A 21,014-nucleotide genomic window follows, 5' to 3' on the forward strand; every position below is an offset into this window, starting at 1 on the left:
ATAAATGGCAGTATTTTCTGAAATGTATATGTAATCCGTGTGACGGAGAAAAAACAGTTCTAAATACCTGGCCTGTAGGTAACTGTTTTGAACAGCAAACCAGTGTCAAAAACTTTGCTGACACACTGAAATTTTTTTTAATGGAGGCCAGAAATGGCAGTATTTTCTGAAAACGTATATGTGATCTGTGTGACGGAGAAAACACAGTTTTAAATACCTGGCCTGTAGGTAACTGTTTTGAACAGCAAACCAGTGTCAAAAACTTTGTTGACACACTGAAAAAAAAATTTAATGGAGGCCAGAAATGGCAGTATTTTCTGAAAACGTATATGTAATCCCTGTGACGGAGAAAACACAGTTTTAAATACCTGGCCTGTAGGTAACTGTTTTGAACAGCAAACCAGTGTCAAAAAATTTGCTGGCACACTGAAATTTTTTTTAATGGAGGCCAGAAATGGCAGTATTTTCTGAAAACGTATATGTGATCTGTGTGACGGAGAAAACACAGTTTTAAATACCTGGCCTGTAGGTAACTGTTTTGAACAGCAAACCAGTGTCAAAAACTTTGTTGACACACTGAAAAAAAAATTTAATGGAGGCCATAAATGGCAGTATTTTCTGAAATGTATATGTAATCCGTGTGACGGAGAAAAAACAGTTCTAAATACCTGGCCTGTAGGTAACTGTTTTGAACAGCAAACCAGTGTCAAAAACTTTGCTGACACACTGAAATTTTTTTTAATGGAGGCCAGAAATGGCAGTATTTTCTGAAAACGTATATGTGATCTGTGTGACGGAGAAAACACAGTTTTAAATACCTGGCCTGTAGGTAACTGTTTTGAACAGCAAACCAGTGTCAAAAACTTTGTTGACACACTGAAAAAAAAATTTAATGGAGGCCAGAAATGGCAGTATTTTCTGAAAACGCATATGTGATCCGTGTGACGGAGAAAACACAGTTTTAAATAGATGGATTTTTAACTTTGTAATATGGAAAGGACCTGGCTGTAATCTGCAGTGCCAACAAGCAAATTGCGCAGAAAAACTGTGTTCTCTGGATTGCTTTTTAAGCAAATAATGAGGATTAAGATGCACAAAAAATTATTCCTGGCCCCTGAGACCTGGGCCTATTTCCAGAAATATCTAACAGCAGCAGCCGAAAGAACTGGAATGGAGCCTCTTGTGCTATATGCACTGCAGTCTGCTATATACACCGCCTGCCTATACACCCTGCCTGCCTGATATCTCTGCAGATGGATTAGTCCTCAGAAGGACTGTCTGTTAAGATGGATATGTGTAATGTACGGTTTTTCTCCCCACACTATGACTCGCCCCCTGGTCCGTGGGGCACGCGGATCCGGGCGATAGGGGAACGATGGGGGTAGTAGTGGCGGCCCGGTCCCGCGGCTCAGGGTGGTCAGACCAATGGTAGTCTGCTACGTGCTTCAGATAATGTCCGACTACGCCACCCGTGGATTGCGGTTATTAGGAACCGCCGCTGCATGCAGACCGCTGGGGCTGATGAGGTGTGCAGCTAGGGTAGTGTGACTCCCCACAGGAAGAGTGCGGCCCCAGGGCAGTGTAGTGGATGGTGGGAGTGATGGTGGTGAAGGTCCCAGTACCGGTAGTGCCGGAGGAGCGGAGGAGCACACGGACAACAAGTTACAGTCCAGGGTCTTTACTCACAGTTCGTTTGTTCCGGGTCACTTTCGTCGGCAGTGACCGCCCGAGCCGTGCTGCGTCCACCAGGTGAGGGGCTCGGTCAACTCCCAGGCAGTTCAGGAGCATGGCACAGGACCCCCTTTAATCCTTTCTCTGGCCTGCCTCACCAGTGACCCACTTTTGTCCAGCTGCCGCGGACTCGTGCGGTTAAACGTGGGCCCCGTCCTCCGCTGTCCTATATGGTGCCTTCCTAGCAGGTTTGATGAGGTGTCGCACCAATAGATGATCACGACGACCGGTCTTTGGCTGAGGGTAGTTTCTCCTCCACCAACTTGGGATCCGGTACCCTTAATCTGCCTGACCCTTCACCCTGGATTCTCATGGGTTCTTAGGGTCCCTTCCACCTTCTTGTTCCTGAGCCCTTCTGTTTCTCTCTCTCTTTCTTTGCAGTTCCTTTCTGTTTCTGTTCCTTTCTGTTCCTTTCTCTTGGAGCTGAGATGAGCCAAAATCTCAGCTCCCCTTCACCTCCTCCTCGGCCTCTCACTAGGCCCTTCTGGAGTAGAGCTCCTACAGAGCCTCTACTCCCTGTCTTCTCCTCTCTGGACAGAACCTAGATCTAAGATGGTGCCCACCTTTTATACCTCCCTCTAGCAACATGAGCCCAGATGACCAGCAACCAATGAGCTCCTTCCTATGCTCAGGAACCAACCCCTATCTGCCCCTACAGCACTGGGTGTTCCACCCCCCTCCCCACTCCAGGCAGGGACATAGTCGGTTGTGCCTGCACTTATGTCTAGTGGGAGCACCGTTGAGCTGTCCCTCGGAAATGGGGTGTGTGTGCTGTATGCAGCTAACTGAGCCCTGGTCCATACTCCATCCTTACCTGGGAGTGGAATATCACACCTCTGGTCTGAGGTGCAATACCCCTGTAGCGGCCGAACCCTCGGGGCGCTACATTCCCCCCTGGTAAAGCACAGCTCGTCCTCGGGCTGGAAAAGAGCAAAAACAGATAATTACAGGACATGCAAAACTTTTTCAATAACTTTTCACATCAGAAAACAGGCAATACGGTTCATTCCCTTTATGGGAAACACTTTTCTTTTCTTGTCACTATTATAAAACACTTTACTAATGCCTCTGGAACTCTTTTGTCATATAAAACATCTTGTAAAACATTTGCATTATCACCTAGCAGCATATAAAACTTTCTCATGTAACACATTTTTAAGCAAGACACATTCTTGTATTCTTGGATCATGGCCGCGGTGCAACTTGCGACCATGTGTTCTTCCCTCTTAAAGGTGCAACAATTTATCTTGAGGTAGATGTTGCAGCCTTTTTATAAAACCAGTAGGGGGCGCTTTAGGAAGCGCAACTATGTACAAGGGATTGGCCGTTCCCAGTCCTCGGCCGGTTTTAGGGAGATGAATGGCTGCTCACAGTCCTCAGCCTGTTAGGGGAAGTGGGATGGCTGCTCTCAGTCCTCAGCCAGGTTACTTAGGGGATAGGGCAACAATCAAACAGTCCTATATCAGTCCCAATGGGGACCACACTTTTCTGGAAACAGTCCCACACAGTTCCTTTGTACCCAGACGGGTAACTATTTACATTGGCGCTTCTTCTTACTTTCTATCGTCGTCCTCCATATGCGCCTTGCTCCTCATAACCTTCAGGCCCATCCAGGTCCTCTTGATACTCAGCGTCCGAGTAGTGTTGTTCCTCCTCCTCTACTACTCTGTGGACGTGGAGGGCGTACCATCCCTTCACGCCTTGGTGTCGGGTGTAAGACACCACATCACCTGGAAATAGATCCCGCCCACGATGGCCTTCCGGCAGGTGACTCTCCACATCTCTCCTTGTCACGAATATATCGCTGATGGTCTCAGGGTCTCGGATGAAACCCCAGCCGCGCTCCATCTGGAACTTCACAACAGTCCCGGTGACTCGGGGACTGCGGGCAGTTCGGAGATCTCGCCGAGCCTTCATTTTCTGCTCCGCGCTCTGGACCTGCAGCTTCTCTTGCTTCACCCGCCGCTCTCGCTGCTCTTTCTGAAACATTTCCAGCTGTTGACGGCAGGCCTCCCGCCGCTCGGCTGCGCCCGCTCGTGTTTCCTTCGTGAACCCCATCAGGTCCTCCCCTGTGGGGTCCCATTCAAACTGGGCGTCCTCCAATAGCAGCTGGAGGATTTCCTGAGGCGCCGGAGCAGGTATGAGGGGCTCAGATGGTACTTCAACCTCCGCGGGCGGGCTCCTCCAAAAGCGGGGGTTGACAAATTCGGGGGGCCAGATGAATGGAAGCCCATCCGGACTGGTGTGTTGGGCGAAGAGATGTGCTCCCAGCGGTGGTACTGCAGCAGCAGGGGGCGCAGGCGGGTTGGCGGCGCCCGGGGGCACGTGGCCTTGCGACCAGGCCCGTGCTGGTCGATTCCTTGTTGCTCCCAAGGGTGGTACAGCAGGTGCAGGGGGTTCCGTCGGGGCAGCGGCGCCCGGGGGCGCTGGGCCTTGCGGCCGGGCCTGCGATGGCGGTTGACTGAGCACGCCCGGGGTCAGAGGGCACGGCGTGGGGCTCACTGACAGCGTCGACGGCCTGGGGGCCGGTTGATGGCGGTGGAGGCACGGTGTCGACGGCGGGTCCAGGTGCGTTGGGCTCCGCAACAGGGTGCAGGGGCAGGTCGGCGGCCCTAGGGTTCGGGACAGGGGCGTCTCCGTTACCTGCCTCTGCTGTCGCGGCCTCCTCCACGGCGTCGTCTTCAGCCTCCGCTCTGCCTTCACTGCCCTCGGTGGCTGGTGTGCTGCTGGACGTCGATGGCGCCTCCTGCTGCAGGGTCACAGCCCACCGGGCCACTTCCTCCTTCCACCCGGCGATCACGTCCTGCTGCGCCCGGACCATCCTCCGGTCCAGCTCCTCCAACGCCGCCCGCGTATACTCGGGGTCCTCCTTGGGGAGATGGGCTAGCAGCTCGGTGAGGCTGCATGGTGGTGTAGCTTGCAGCAGGCCCCTCGCCAAAGTACTGGAGCTGATTTCTTTCTCCATCTCCGGGTGCGGCCTGGCCAAACTGATCCAGACCACCCCCTGCCCCACAGTTTTCTTCTCTTTCCAGCCCCATGGGGGGTGGTCCTGGGGCGTTCTGCTGACAATCACTCTCAGGGGCAGCCCCCCCACGTTGACGGACATTTCTACCGCCGTGCTCATGGTTGTCGGGGGCGGGCTTCCTCTTTGGCACCATTCTGGGACCCGGCCCACGATGGGAGGCGGCCTCCTGTGGACTTTTGGCGCGCACATTATGGCGCTCGTTCTTCTGGGGCGGGCGCCATCTTTGGTACAATGAAACAGTCTCTTTTCAGGTGCGCAGTACCCGTTGTTAGCGGGCACGAAATCCTGCCGACTACGCCAAAGCTGACTCGCACCCTGGTCCGTGGGGCATGCGGATCCGGGCGATAGGGGAACGATGGGGGTAGTAGTGGCAGCCCGGTCCCGCGGCTCAGGGTGGTCAGACCAATGGTAGTCTGCTACGTGCTTCAGATAATGTCCGACTACGCCACCCGTGGATTGCGGTTATTAGGAACCGCCGCTGCATGCAGACCGCTGGGGCTGATGAGGTGTGCAGCTAGGGTAGTGTGACTCCCCACGGGAAGAGTGCGGCCCCAGGGCAGTGTAGTGGATGGTGGGAGTGATGGTGGTGAAGGTCCCAGTACCGGTAGTGCCGGAGGAGCGAAGGAGCACACGGACAACAAGTTACAGTCCAGGGTCTTTACTCACAGTTCGTTTGTTCCGGGTCACTTCCGTCGGCAGTGATCGCCCGAGCCGTGCTGCGTCCACCAGGTGAGGGGCTCGGTCAACTCCCAGGCAGTTCAGGAGCATGGCACAGGACCCCCTTTAATCCTTTCTCTGGCCTGCCTCATCAGTGACCCACTTTTGTCCAGCTGCCGCGGACTCGTGCGGTTAAACGTGGGCCCCGTCCTCCGCTGTCCTATATGGTGCCTTCCTAGCAGGTTTGATGAGGTGTCGCACCAATAGATGATCACGACGACCGGTCTTTGGCTGAGGGTAGTTTCTCCTCCACCAACTTGGGATCCGGTACCCTTAATCTGCCTGACCCTTCACCCTGGATTCTCGTGGGTTCTTAGGGTCCCTTCCACCTTCTTGTTCCTGAGCCCTTCTGTTTCTCTCTCTCTTTCTTTGCAGTTCCTTTCTGTTTCTGTTCCTTTCTCTTGGAGCTGAGATGAGCCAAAATCTCAGCTCCCCTTCACCTCCTCCTCGGCCTCTCACTAGGCCCTTCTGGAGTAGAGCTCCTACAGAGCCTCTACTCCCTGTCTTCTCCTCTCTGGACAGAACCTAGATCTAAGATGGTGCCCACCTTTTATACCTCCCTCTAGCAACATGAGCCCAGGTGACCAGCAACCAATGAGCTCCTTCCTACGCTCAGGAACCAACCCCTATCTGCCCCTACAGCACTGGGTGTTCCACCCCCCTCCCCACTCCAGGCAGGGACATAGTCGGTCGTGCCTGCACTTATGTCTAGTGCGAGCACCGTTGAGCTGTCCCTCGGAAATGGGGTGTGTGTGCTGTATGCAGCTAACTGAGCCCTGGTCCATACTCCATCCTTACCTGGGAGTGGAATATCACACCTCTGGTCTGAGGTGCAATACCCCTGTAGCGGCCGAACCCTCGGGGCGCTACAACTACCTAATACACGATCAAATCTCTCCCTGACACAGTAGCAGCTCTCCCTACACTGTCTGATCCGGAGTGACTGTGACGAGCATGGCAACGTCAGGTCTGATATAGACCTGATGACGCTGTGTGGCCAGCCAATCACTATAATGCCCACAACCAACATGTCTACGGCATTACAGTACATGGCAGGCAATCCCTGCATGTTCAGACCTGAGTTCCCGCCTGAGCAACCCGGAAATACTCACCGAGCATGTCGAGCACCATGCTGCTCGGGCGAGTACCGAGTAGTGGCGAGCACGTTCGCTCATCACTAGTCATAAGTATTCAGACCCTTTCCTCAGACACTCATATTTAAGTCACATACTGTCCATTTCCTTGTGATCCTCCTTGAGATGGTTCTACTCCTTCATTGGAGTCTAGCTGTGTTTAAGTAAACTAATAGGACTTGATTTGGAAAGGCATACACCTGTCTATATAAGACCTCACAGCTCACGGTGCATGTCAGACCAAATGAGAATCATGAGCTCAAAGGAACTGTCCAAAGAGCTTAGAGACAGAATTGTGGCAAGGCACAGATCTGGCCAAGGTTACAAAAGAATTTCTGCATTACTCAATGTTCCTAAGAGCACAGTGGCCTCCATAATCCTTAAATGGAAGAAGTTTGGAACCACCAGAAGTCTTCCTAGACCTGGTCGTCCAGCCAAACTGAGAAATTGTGGGAGAAGACCCTTGTGAGAGAGGTAAAGAAGAACCCCAATATCACTGTGGCTGAGCTCCAGAGATGCAGTAGGGAGATGGGAGAAAGTACCACAAAGTCAACTATCACTGCAGCCCTCCACCAGTCGGGCCTTTATGGCAAAGTGGCCTGACGGAAGCCTCTCCTCAGTGCAAGACATATGAAAGCCCACATAGAGTTTGCTCAAAAACACATGAAGGACTCCCAGACTATGAGAAATAAGATTCTCTGGTCTGATGAGACGAAGATAGAACTTTTGGTGATAATTCTAAGCGGTATGTGTGGAGAAAACCAGGCACTGCTCATCACCTGCCCAATGCAATTCCAACAGTGAAACATGGTGGTGGCAGCATCATGCTATGGGGGTGTTTTTCAGCTGCAGGGACCGGACGACTGGTTGCAATTGAAGGAAACATGAATGCAGCCAAGTCCAAGATATCCTGGATGAAAACCTCTTCCAGAGTGCTCTGGACCTCAGACATGGCCGAAGTTTCACCTTCCAACAAGACAATAACCCTAAGCACACAGCTAAGATAACAAAGGAGTGGCTTCAGAACAGCTCTGTGATTCTTGACTGGCCGAGCCAGAGCCCTGACCTAAACCCAATTGAGCATCTCTGGAGAGACCTGAAAATGGCTGTCCACCAACGTTCACCATCCAACCTGACGTAACTAGAAAGGTTCTGCAAGGAAGAATGGCAGAGGATCCCCAAATCCTGGTGGGAAAAACTTGTTGCATCATTCCCAAGAAGACTCATGGCTGTACTAGCTCAAAAGGGGGCTTCTACTCAATACTGACCAAAGGGTGTGAATTCTTATGACTATGTGATATTTCTGTTTTTCTTTTTTTTAAAATTTGCAAAAATTTCTACATTTCCGTTTTTTTTTTAGTCAAGATGGGGTGCAGAGTGTACTTTAATGAGAAAAAAATGAACTTTTTAGAATTTACCAAATGGCTGCAATGAAACAAAGAGTGAAAAATTTAAAGGGGTCTGAATACTTTCCATACCCACTGTAAATCTTCGAATGACATGATTCAGATGAAACCGCCCAATGATCCATTCACTATAATGAGGCAGCAGCGTTACTCTGGACTCCGTCTGGCCTCTGTTCAGTGGTGTCCTTCATTTCAGAGGTGTACAAAACTGTGGACCACTACACTTTTATGCAAGCTTAAAAAGACTGACACCGCTGAATCATAGGAGAGGCATAGTCCAAAGTGTCTCCATCTAGCTCATTATAGGGAATCTTCTGTCACGGGTTCCATCTAAATCAGGTATTTCAGAGATTCACACAGAAACCCCCATGTAAGAAAACAGCGCAGAGTGCAGGATAAATGTGCAGCCGAGCCTTACTGCGATACTGCGAGGCAGAATGATCAAATCAACAGCAGGTCAAGAATTGGTTCTATTTATTTTTTATGCCTCTCCTCATGCGGTAAAAGTGGTTTGATTACTTTATTCTCCGGGTCGGTGAAAATATAGCGATACCACATTTATATAATTTTTTTAATGTTTTGCCGCTTTTACAAAATAAAAACAATTTTATAGAAAAAATATTTTTTTTGCAACGCCATATTCTGAGAGCTATAACTTTTTTATTTCTCTGCTTACGGAGCTATATGGCAGCTTCTTTTTTGCGGGACAAGTTGCTGTTTTCAACGATACAATTTTTATTTCCATTAGACTTTTTGATCGCATTTTATTCCACTTTTTGTTCCACAGTATGATGAAAAGGCATATTTTTTTGGCACGTTTTTTATTTATTTTTCATAGTTTTCACTGAGTGGGTTAACTAGTTTGACAGTTTTTCTGGTCGGGTCATTCCGGATGTGGCGCTACTAAATATGTGTAATTTTTTTTTTACATAAATACACCTACTTATTGGTTTAATATTTTTTTTCATTCATTTTGTTCTTTATTTTGTGATTTTTTTTTTCATATTTTTACAAATATTTTTACTTTTTTATAACTTTTTTACAGTATTACAGTACATTATACCTGTCGGTGCTGCACTGACGGAAGCCTCTTAGACCATGCTCCTGGCATGATGATGTCTGTAAAGCGCTGTGAAATAAATGGTGCCATATAAGTGAATAAAATTAATCAAAAAATATTGGGGTACTTGTTACATTTTTTTATTGCATTGATTTTTTGAAGTGTGGCAACCCAAACATAGCAATTCTGTATTTTGATAGATCAGACACTTTTTTGAACACTAAGACACAAATATGGTTTTGGTTTTTTAATATAGTTACCTTTAACCCATTAATGCCCAAGTCCCATTTTTCAATTCTGACATGTGTCACTTTATGTAGTAATAACTATGGAATGAGTCCACATATTTCAGTGATTCTGAAATAGATTTTTGTCATGACACGTTGTATTTTAAGTCAATAACATTTGTATTAATTAAATTATTGTAAATTTGGTGAAAATGTAGAAAAATTAGAAATTTCAAACTTTGAATTTTTATACCCTTATCGCTGACATGCATACCAAACAAACCTGTTAATAAATAACATACCACATTTGTGCACTTAAGATACTGTATTAGAAGGGTTAAAAGGTTAGCAGGAAATTTAAATTTTTTCAAGGAAATATGTTTACTTTTTTTTTTAATATTGTTATCTTTAACCCCATAATAAATAAGACCCATTTTTCAATTCTGATGTGTTGCTTTATTTGGTAATAACTATGGAATTAGTCCACATATTTCAGTGATTCAGAAATAGATTTTTTTCATGACATGTTGTATTTTAGGTCAATAAAATTTGTATTTATTCAATTAATGGAAATTTGATGAAAATTTAGAAAACATTAGCAGTTTTCAAACTTTGAATTTTTATACCCTTATAGCAGACATGCATACCAAGCAAAACTGTTAATAAATAAATTTATTATGCATTTTCTTTCAAATGTCCCATATATGGTCAAAAACTACAGTTTTGGCAAGCGGCAGGGCTCGGAAGTGAAGGAGTACCATTTGCTTTTTGGAGAGAAATTTTGGCTGGAATAAACTGCAGATGCCTTGTAATATTTGCAGACTGTTAGAACCCTCCTGTTTGTTTTTTCCATCTTGTGTTTTAAGGTCACATGACCATCTGCCTTTATATTCCAGCTCCGCCCGTTTGGCTGTGCTGGACATCAGTGCTGTTTGACTGTTTTGCTAGCCATGTGCTTCTGTGCCTTTCTCTGTCAGTTTGCTTGGTCCTTTTGGGACCTCTAGTACCTTTTTGTCAGTTTGTCTTTTGTGTTCTGCAACAACTTCTCTGTTTAGGAGGTGTCCCATTTTTGTCACAGTCCTTAGTTCTTTTAGGGACCCCTCCCTTAATGCTATAGGTCTTTGTTCAGACTAGCCGAGGACAAAGGCGGGTCTGTTCACTAGGAACAAATGTAGCACCCCGAGGACTCGGCTGCTACAGGGGTATTGCACCTCGAACCAGAGGTGTGGTATTCCACTCCCGGGTAAGGATGGGGCGTGGAACTGAGCTCAGTTAGCTGCATGCACTACACTCACCCCATTTCCGGGGGACAGACCAACGGTACTCCCACCAGATAGATGTGCAGGTACGACAGCTTCTGTCCCTGGCTGGAGTGGGGAGGGGGGAGGAACATACCAGTGGTGTAGGAGCAGAGAGGGGAGGGGCTCTGGGCATAGGCATGAGCCCATTGGGTGCTAGTCACCTGGGCTCGGGTGTTAGAAGGAGGTATATAAGGTGGGCACCATCTTAGGACAGTGGTCAGTCTAGAGAGGAGCTCAGCCAGAGAGGGCTGACAGGGAGCAGTGGCTCAGTCTGGGCCCAGCTCCAGAGCCAGGCCTGGAGAGGAGGCCTGAGAGAGAGAGAGAGAGAAAGAAGAAGAAGGAGAAACAGGAACACCAAGAAAGGCCCAGAGAAGCAAGAAGAGAGGGAACCCTGAGATCCCACGAGTTAACGGGTGAAGGGTTGGCAGAACAGGGTACCGGATCCCAAACTGGTGGAGGCCAATTATCCTTAGCCAGGAACCGGAGGTCGTGGTCAAGTTTTGGCGCGACCCCTCGCCACATCCACCAGGAAGGCAAACCACGTATAGGGTCAGGGAAGCCGGGAAAGGTTTCACCACTAGAAGGCCCGAGGGAGCCGGACAAAGGTGGATCCCTGGTGGGGACGGCCAGTAGGAAGGAGGAGAGGGGAGCTCAGGACCACGCTCTGGAACTGCCTGGGAGTTGGCCGAGTCCCGCACCTGGTGGACGCAGCACGGCTCGGGTGGTCACTCTTGGCCGAAGTGATCTGAACACCAACTGTGAGTAAAGCTTTAAACCTGCACTACAAGTCTCTGCGATTCCTTGTCACACCACCACTACCACTATCTTCATTTCCTGCTTCACCAGCTGCCCTGAGGCTATTCCCCTCCCGTTGGGGGTTATACCATCCACGCTGCACAACCATACCACCAGCCTCAGCGGTCTGCCCTGCAGCGGCGGTGTCATAACTGCATTCAACGGGTGGCGTAGTCGGACACTAATACCATCATACCAATAACCGCCACTTGGTTTGACCACCCTGGGCATGGACCGGGTCCCCGCCACTCGGAGACTACAACCCCCATCGGATCCGGCTCCGGGTATTCCCCCGCGCACACGTGCGCCGCACTGCAACATGGCCCAGGGGGTGAGTCAACTTTGGCGTAGTCGGCAGGATTACGTGCCCGCAACCACCGGGTACTGCGTGCCTGAAGAAAAGTTAACATGTACCTCAAAAAGAAGTCTCCCGCCAATTCCGGAGGGTTCCCGCCATCGGACGCCGTCCGGAGTCGTTTCCCGCCGTTTGCCCGCCATTTGCAGCCTTTACCCGCCATCCGCGGAGTTTCCCGCCATCAGGAGACGATTCCCGCCATCTGAGAAGGTTTCCCGCCCTGGCAGAGCGGACGCCATTATGGGCGTGCCAGAGGGTGGCAAGAGACCACCTCCCATCGTGGGCATGGCCCCAGAGAGGCGCCAAAGGAAGAGACCGCCCCCACCAGCCGAGACTACAATAATGGAGATGTCCATCAGAGTGGGGGGTCTGCCCCTGAAACTGACTGTCACTAAGATGCCCCAGGACCACTCCCAATGGGGGCGGATAGGGAATAAAGCTGAGAAGATGGGTGCGGCCTGGAGGAGTCTGGACAGATCGCACCCGGGGATGGAGGAAGAGTCGAGCAGCACCGACCCCGTGGTTCGGAGCCTGTTGCAGGCCGCCACCCCAGAAGGCCTGGTGGAGATCCTGGCACAACTCCCCAGAGATCGGGAGCGTGCACAGACCGCGCTGGAGGCCTTGGCCCGGAAGATGGCCCGAGTACAGCAGGAAGCACTGGCCGAATGGAGAAGGGAGATGGTCCAGCAGGCTGGAACCCGCCAGCAGAGGACGCCACCCGCAACGTGGGGCATGTCTGCCCCTGAGGATGGTGCAGGAGGGACGAAGGCCGGAGACGACGCCGCGGAGGGAGCTGCAAGGATGGAAGCAGGTAATGGGGACGTCATCACCCCGTGCCCAGTAGCCGTAAGCCTGCCCCAGCTCCCCATCGCAGAGCCCGAAGTCATACTCACCGCGCCCGTTGCCGCACCGCCGCTGCTCCAAACTAGGCCTCAAGCGGCAGGAGCCGCGGTCGCGCCCTCTGTTATGCCACGCCCCTTGACCCTGAGCGCGGCGAAGCAGGAAGTGCCACCGGCCTGGTCGCAAGGCCTGGTGAACCCGGGCGCTGATGCCCCTCCAGCGCCCTCTTCCTCAACGGTGCCGTCCTTTGACCCAAATAGGATTCCCCCGGCCTGGTCGCAGGGCCGAGTACCCCCGGGCGCCGCGGGCTCCACAGCGCCCTCTGCCTCCACTGTGCCGCCGGCCTGGTCGCAAGGCCTGGTGCATCCGGGCGCCGCTGTCCCCACAGCGCCCTTGACCTCCACAGTGCTGCCCCTGGGCGAAGATCTCTTCGCGCAGCATACTAGCCCGGACGGGCTGCCCTTCGTGTGGCCACCGGAGTACATCAACCCCCGACTCCGGAGGGAACGGCCCCTGTGTGAGCCTCTGATCCCGGCACCGGCACCCGCCAAAATTGTCCCGCTCCCGTTGGAAGACGCCCAATTCGCATGGGATCCGACTGGTGAGGACCTCATGGGGTTCACCAAGGAGACCCGGGCGGCCGCAGCCCGGCGGGAGGAGTGCTGCCGTCAACAGCTGGAGGTCTTTGGGAGAGAACGGCGAGAGAGGCGGATCCGCGAGGAACAGCTGCAGGCCCAAAGCGCGGAGCAGAAACGCCGGGCCCGACGAAACCCCCGTACGGCCCACGGCCCCCGCACCACCGGGACCGTAATAAAGTTTCAACTGGAGAACGGCTGGGGCTTTATCCGGGATCACCGAACCCCCGGCGACGTCTTTGTCACCCGCAGGGATGTCGAGAGCCACCTGCCGGAGGGACACCGCGGACGTGACCTCTACCCGGGTGATGTGATCGCCTTCACCCGGCATCAGTGTGCTAAAGGACCGTACGCCCTTCACGTACACCGGCTGACTGAGGAGGAGTTGCAGTATGAGGAAGACCAAGAGGACCCGGACGGGTCTGAAGACTACCCTCAGGAAGGAGCAGGAGGACGTCGTTACAAATGAACGGTAACTGAAACTGTACATAGTTACCCGTCAGGGTACCTGACCTGTTGCTGATGGGAGTGTGGTCCCCGTTGGGACTAGCGTGGAACTGTTTCCTGTGTGCCCCTATCCCTAATCAGGCTGAGGACTGTGAGCAGCCATTCCCTATTCCCACTGGCCGAGGACTGAGAGCGGTCACCCTGTAAATAGTTGCGCTTCTTAAAGCGCCCCCTACTGGTTTTATAAGAACTGTTTTTCTATCACGAAATTAGTGACTGTTGCACTTTACCTGGTCGCAAGTTGCACAGCGGCCAGAGATCAAGAATATGTTTGAAAATGTTTTATTTGAGAATGTCTTATAATGGAAAGTTAAATATGCTGCTAAAATAATAATGCCAAAAGTTTTATATGGTGTTTTTCAAAAAGAGTTCCGGTGGTATTAGGAAAATGTTTATACCAGTAACGTTAAGAAGAACAGAGTACCTCCCATAAAGGGATGATTGAAAGTTAATATGTCTTACATGCGAGTGTACACTTTAAAAATTTTTGTATGTTTTAATTTGCTTTTGCTCTTTTCCAGCCCGAGGACGTGCTGTGATTTACCAGGGGGGAATGTAGCACCCCGAGGACTCGGCTGCTACAGGGGTATTGCACCTCGAACCAGAGGTGTGGTATTCCACTCCCGGGTAAGGATGGGGCGTGGAACTGAGCTCAGTTAACTGCATGCACTACACTCACCCCATTTCCGGGGGACAGACCAACGGTACTCCCACCAGATAGATGTGCAGGTACGACAGCTTCTGTCCCTGGCTGGAGTGGGGAGGGGGGAGGAACATACCAGTGGTGTAGGAGCAGAGAGGAGAGGGGCTCTGGGCATAGGCAGGAGCCCATTGGGTGCTAGTCACCTGGGCTCGGGTGTTAGGAGGTATATAAGGTGGGCACCATCTTAGGACAGTGGTCAGTCTAGAGAGGAGCTCAGCCAGAGAGGGCTGACAGGGAGCGGTGGCTCAGTCTGGGCCCAGCTCCAGAGCCAGGCCTGGAGAGGAGGCCTGAGAGAGAGAGAGAGAGAGAGAAAGAAGAAGAAGGAGAAACAGGAACACCAAGAAAGGCCCAGAGAAGCAAGAAGAGAGGGAACCCTGAGATCCCACGAGTTAACGGGTGAAGGGTTGGCAGAACAGGGTACCGGATCCCAAACTGGTGGAGGCCAATTATCCTTAGCCAGGAACCGGAGGTCGTGGTCAAGTTTTGGCGCGACCCCTCGCCACATCCACCAGGAAGGCAAACCACGTATAGGGTCAGGGAAGCCGGGAAAGGTTTCACCACTAGAAGGCCCGAGGGAGCCGGACAAAGGTGGATCCCTGGTGGGGACGGCCAGTAGGAAGGAGGAGAGGGGAGCTCAGGACCACGCTCTGGAACTGCCTGGGAGTTAGCCGAGTCCCGCACCTGGTGGACGCAGCATGGCTCGGGTGGTCACTCTTGGCCGAAGTGATCTGAACACCAACTGTGAGTAAAGCTTTAAACCTGCACTACAAGTCTCTGCGATTCCTTGTCACACCACCACTACCACTATCTTCATTTCCTGCTTCACCAGCTGCCCTGAGGCTATACCCCTCCCGTTGGGGGTTATACCATCCACGCTGCACAACCATACCACCAGCCTCAGCGGTCTGCCCTGCAGCGGCGGTGTCATAACCGCATTCAACGGGTGGCGTAGTCGGACACTAATACCATCATACCAATAACCGCCACTTGGTTTGACCACCCTGGGCACGGACCGGGTCCCCGCCACTCGGAGACTACAACCCCCATCGGATCCGGCTCCGGGTATTCCCCCACGCACACGTGCGCTGCACTGCAACATGGCCCAGGGGGTGAGTCACAAGCAGCCCGCTACATCGTAGGGATTCAGCTTAGTCTTACTGTAGGGACAGCTTTCCCCTATCTTTCCTTAGTACATGTTGCAGATCATAACACAGACACCAAATCAACAAAAACCTTTCACAAGTGACTCACTTTTGAAATCTTTACCCCTCCAGGAATCCATCTAGGGGTGTAGTGACCATTTTGGACTCACATGTGCTTAACAAAATTTATAACATTGTGACGCAAATATATAAAATTACATTTTTTCCACAAAAATATTGTTTTAGTATGAAATTTTTCATTTTCACAAGCATAATTGGAGAGGATGGACCTCATACTTTTTTGCGAAATGTATCCATAATGTGGAAATATCCCATATGTAGTCAAAATTGCTGTTCAAGCACACAGCAGGATAAGGGAAGGAGTGCAAATTCGGCTGGAATATATTACGGACACCATGTTACATTCGCTGCGTCCCTGAGCTGCCAAAGCAGCAGAAAAACCCCTTAAGAACTTCATCTAGTGGTGCGGTCAGCATTTGCATTGAAACGCTCCATGCTCTACATGCTGAAGAATGCAAAGAAAAAAAAGGTTTTCTTTATTAATAAATATGAAAGCAAATTACCTTACCATATTTATCTCCATCTTCACCCTTAGCACTTATTCTTCTTCCAAGAACCTGAATGTGTTTCCCGCTTGTTCTACTATAGAGTTGATAAAGCCGAAGCTGCTTCCTGCTCACATCATCCCTTCCTCTTGTTTGATTTTCTACATGAATGCGAAAGTCTACATTTTCCTCAGCAGCAAACATCTGATGAAAAAAATATAAAGATAAATTAAGTGTTTGTAGTAATTGTAATAATGAAACATTTGTGGATGCATTATGCATATATTATTTCTCTTCATCATTATTTTTTATTATCTTCTTGAACAATTAAGCATATATGAATGTTGGCCAACTGGCCTTTAAATTTCTTCCTTAAAACGTACGTGTCCTTTCACACAAAACTTGTAGAAAAATTTGTTCCTGCTGCCATCATCTCACAAGTTAAAACTTCTTTTTGTTTGAAAGACCTACCGTCACCCCTTGTAATCCATTTCAGTGTCTCTTCTGTAAGAGGGACAGCAAGTTAGACTGAAGGAAACTTTGTGTTATTTTTCATGTACCTAACATGTTTAATTAAAAGTTGAACTCGATGGACTTATGTCTACCTTCAACTTTAAAAACTATGTGTAAGGCAGAAATTTTTAATAAAGTGATTTGCAAATGCGTATTTAGTGCATATTCTATTATTATTCTATAACAAATATATTATTCTATATTAATATTGTATCACTTAATATTGAGCAGAATTAAGTTTGCTGACTCGCTGCTACTGCTAGTACATGTAATGATGGGGCTTAGTGTAATCTGTATTCTAACCTGTAGCAGTGCATCCACAGCATATAATTCACTGCTTTTTATTAAGTTTATAAATCATATGCTCCAGTTATTCAGCCGTTGTTCCTTGATCAACAGCTCCCCCCACACAGTATAATGTGCACACTGCCCCCTTAACAGTATGATGTCCTCAGAGCCCTCCCTACACATGATATCAAGATATCACAGTGCTCCCAGCCAATCACATACAGTATGAGCCTACACATAGCCCCTTTATTTACAGAATGATCCAACATACAGCCCCTATACACAGTATGAGCCCCCACACAGCACCCCCTATATAGAGTATGAGCCCATACACAGCACCTCTATATACAGCATGAGCCCATACACTGAAGCTCCTATATACATGAAGACCCAGCACACAGCAATTTCCCCATATAGTGAGATACCACACACAGCACCCCCTATATACAGTATGAGGCCATACAGAATCTCGTATATACAGTATGATCCTGCACACAGCTCCCCTATATACATTAAATCACACACAGTCCCCCTTTTATAATGTATGATCCCATGCACAGCTCCCCAAATGATATGATGCTCCCACACATTCACATATTTAAAAAAAATACTCTGCTCTGGTCTTTATTGTGTGTAGTGAGGCTCCGCACAGCCAACATGATGTAGTGAAGTCATTGGGTCAGCTGTCTTAGTTACACAAGCTGAATGGTGGAAAAAGGAGCCAGTTGATCTCTTATCTACCACTATATCCACTACTATCTGCACCCTGAGGATGCCGATAGAGGTGAAATCAGGATGTCAGGGGGGATTGCAGACACATGGGCACTGTTGTTTTCAGCCTTTTGGCTGTTTTTGGATCCCCAGGCCATAGAGTAACAACCAGAGGGTTGGATGTGGTCAGCAGGGCCACACTTTGACCAGGTCTGACACATGACTATTAGTGGGAGTATGTGCTCATGCAAATTGATAGCCGTATCAAAGTAATTCTTAAAGGTCTTTTGAAGTTGGTCACAGGAAAGTTGGGTAGTGGTAGAGGGTGGTGGCTAATCATGAATTTGTGGACTATATAGCAATGCCAGACAAGAAATAGATTTAGTGTCAAACAAAAAAGGCATAGTTTTTTTTTAATTATAAAAAAAATAAGCATTGGACTGTTTATGGTAACACCCTGTTGGAAAGGGTAAAGGTAACAATGTATTCATAAATTTCTAAGATAAGCATCAACAAGATCTCTCCCAGAAAAATAATTCACAGCATACTGGGATTTCAAGATGTGGTGTTCAAGCTCTTTTGAAGAAGCACCAAGAAATTTAGAGAATGTTAGATGCAGCAATCAACCAAGAAAAGATGAAAGCTGCATCTTCTAAAGTGGGACCCACCTATAAAATGTTCAGAGAAGCCTGGCCAGAAGTGGTCTTTATGGAAGAATTGGGGCCAAAAGGCCATTGTCACGCCTGGTGTGAGTGCCACACAGAGGGAAAGGGAGCCCAGACACTAGCAAAAGGGGGAGGAGGTGACCTTCTAATCTGGACTAGCATCACCCTGTCTCCCCCTAATGTCCCTATACAGCCTCCGCAGCTGTCGCTGATCACGTGCCTCGCCCTACTAAACCTGGCGTAAGGCTATAGCTGGGGGTGGAATAAGATGAGCACTTGTCAACCTTCGCTAGCACTCTAAAGACAAAAGGGAGAGACAACACAGGGGAATAAGAACTTAGCTTTAGAAGAAACTCCAATGGGGCACATGGCCTCAAGACTCCAGAGAGGGTGTGGTGCTGCTTCAGCCAAGTTCCAAGTAGAAATGAGTATAACCGGCGACGCCCACCTGGAGAGATCAGGTATATATACACCCAGGCCAGAGGTAGGTAGTTGCTGGGTCCTAAAGACAGCCTCCTATCTAGGCAGCTGTCTGCATTGCCAAACGTGGAGATCTCCTGCCAACCACTGCAGGATGGCAGTCTGTCACCTTTGACACACCCGTGACAGTAACCCCCCCTCTACGAGTGGCCTCCGGACACTCAGAACCAGGTTTCTCAGGAAAAGAGGTGTGAAAAGAGAGAACCAATCTGGGAGCATTTACCTCTGACGCTGAAACCCACATCCTCTCCTCTGGACCATAAGCCTTTCCAGTGCACCAAGTATTGTAGAGAACGACATTGGAGACGAGAATGTACAATCCTCAAAATCTCGAACTCCAGGGTACCATCAACCATTACTGGGGGCAGTGGTAGAGGAGAGGGCTCAAGAGGTTCTACGTACCTTTTGAGTAAGGACCTGCGAAACACATTATGGACCTTAAGGGCCCGAGGAAGTTCAAGACAAAACGCTGCTGGGTTAATGACGGCGGTAATTTTGTAGGGACCAATAAACTTAGGTCCCAGCTTCCAAGAAGGAACTTTCAATGTTATATTCTTGATAGACAACCACACAAAGTCATTCACATTCAGGTCCGGTCCTGGCAAGCGTTTTCGGTCAGCCATACGTTTATACCTGTCACCCATGGTCTTTAAATTACACAGAACACCCTGCCATACCAAAGAGAGCAACGAAGCAAACCGTTCCTCCACAGGAATTCCTGAAGCGCCACCCCCACTGAAGGTACCAAACTGTGAATGATAACCATATGCACCGAAGAACGGTGACCTGCCAGTGGATTCTTGACGATGATTATTGATGGCAAATTCTGCCAGCGGTAAGTAGGATGCCCAATCCTCCTGATTTTCGGAGATGAAACACCTGAGGTATGTCTCCAAATTCTGATTGACAGGCTCGGTCTGACTATTCGACTGAGGGTGGAAGGTAGAGAAAAAGGACGAATGCCTTCCAGAACTTGGAAACAAACTGGGTCCCCCGATCAGACACCACATCGGAGGGAACCCCATGAAGCTTCACAATCTCATTTATGAACACCTGGGCAAGTGTCTTAGCATTGGGAAGTGCAGGTAAAGTGACGAAGTGAACCATTTTACTGAACCTATCTACTACTACCAAAACCACCGTTTTGCCTGCGGAAACCGGTAGGTCAGTAATAAAATCCATGGACAAGTGTGTCCATGGCCTGCTAGGGATAGGTAGCGAAAGAAGAATACCATATGGACGGGTGTGCAAAACCTTAGAATGTGCGCAAATACTACAAGCAGCTACGTGTTCAATTACATCCCGATTCAACCCCGGCCACCAAAAACGACGAGAGAGGAGGTCCACGGTTGCCTTACCACCTAGATGCCCAGCAAGCACAGAGTTATGAAGCTCCTCGATTACTTTATGGTGCAGATCAGGTGGTACAAATAACTTTCCTGATGGGCAGGAGGCAGGGGCGTCCCCCTGAGCCTCCAGCACCTCCCCCTCCATTTCAGGAAAAAGCAGAAATAACTACCCCTTTCTGTAATATCGGGGCAGGGTTCTCATGGTTACCACCACCGGGGAAGCTCCGGGACAAAGCATCAGCCTTGACGTTTTTGACCCCTGGATGAAAAGTGACAACAAAATTGAACCTAGTAAAAAACAGGGACCATCTGGCCTGCCTAGGATTGAGACGTTTAGCTGACTGGAGATATGACAGGTTCTTATGGTCAGTAATAACAGTAATAGAATGGAAAGCCCCCTCCAACCAGTGTCCCCATTCCTTGAACACCAATTTGATCGCCAAAAGTTCCCTATTACCCACGTAATAATTTCTCTCAGCCGAAAACAATTTTTTAGAAAAGAAGGTGCATGGACGCCATTTACCAGGGGACGAACCCTGAGACAACACAGCCCCAACCCCGACATCCAAAGCATCGATCTCCACAATAAAGGGTTCAGAAACACTGGGTTGACTGAGTATAGGTGCAGTGGCAAAGTAATTCTTTAAGGAAGAAAAAGTCTGGAGGGAGGCCTCCGACCAATTGGAAAAATCAGACCCCTTCTTAGTCATGTCAGTAAGGGGTTTCACTACAACAGAGTAATTTTGGATGAATTTCCTGTAAAAATTAGTAAAGCCCAGAAAACGTTGTAGGGCCTTCAGGTTCTCGGGACGTTCCCAGTCAAGGACTGTACGGACCCTCTCGGGATATATCCGAAAAGCTGAAA

General features: G+C 49.4%; 1 protein-coding gene across 1 annotated transcript in view; it reads right to left on the bottom strand.

Annotated features, from left to right (window-relative positions):
* The window catches only part of FGF18 (fibroblast growth factor 18), a 622,141-nt gene that overhangs the window by 275,226 nt on the left and 325,901 nt on the right, over positions 1 to 21,014 (bottom strand). Inside the window, exon 2 of the mRNA XM_073649281.1 lies at positions 16,167 to 16,347. Coding sequence (XP_073505382.1) covers positions 16,167 to 16,347 — 181 coding nt within the window. The remainder of the gene's footprint in view (positions 1 to 16,166; positions 16,348 to 21,014) is intronic.

This window comes from Phyllobates terribilis, unplaced genomic scaffold, assembly GCF_046119375.1.
Source record: "Phyllobates terribilis strain yellow unplaced genomic scaffold, ASM4611937v1 Scaffold_10__3_contigs__length_209671492, whole genome shotgun sequence".
NCBI lineage: Eukaryota > Metazoa > Chordata > Amphibia > Anura > Dendrobatidae > Phyllobates > Phyllobates terribilis.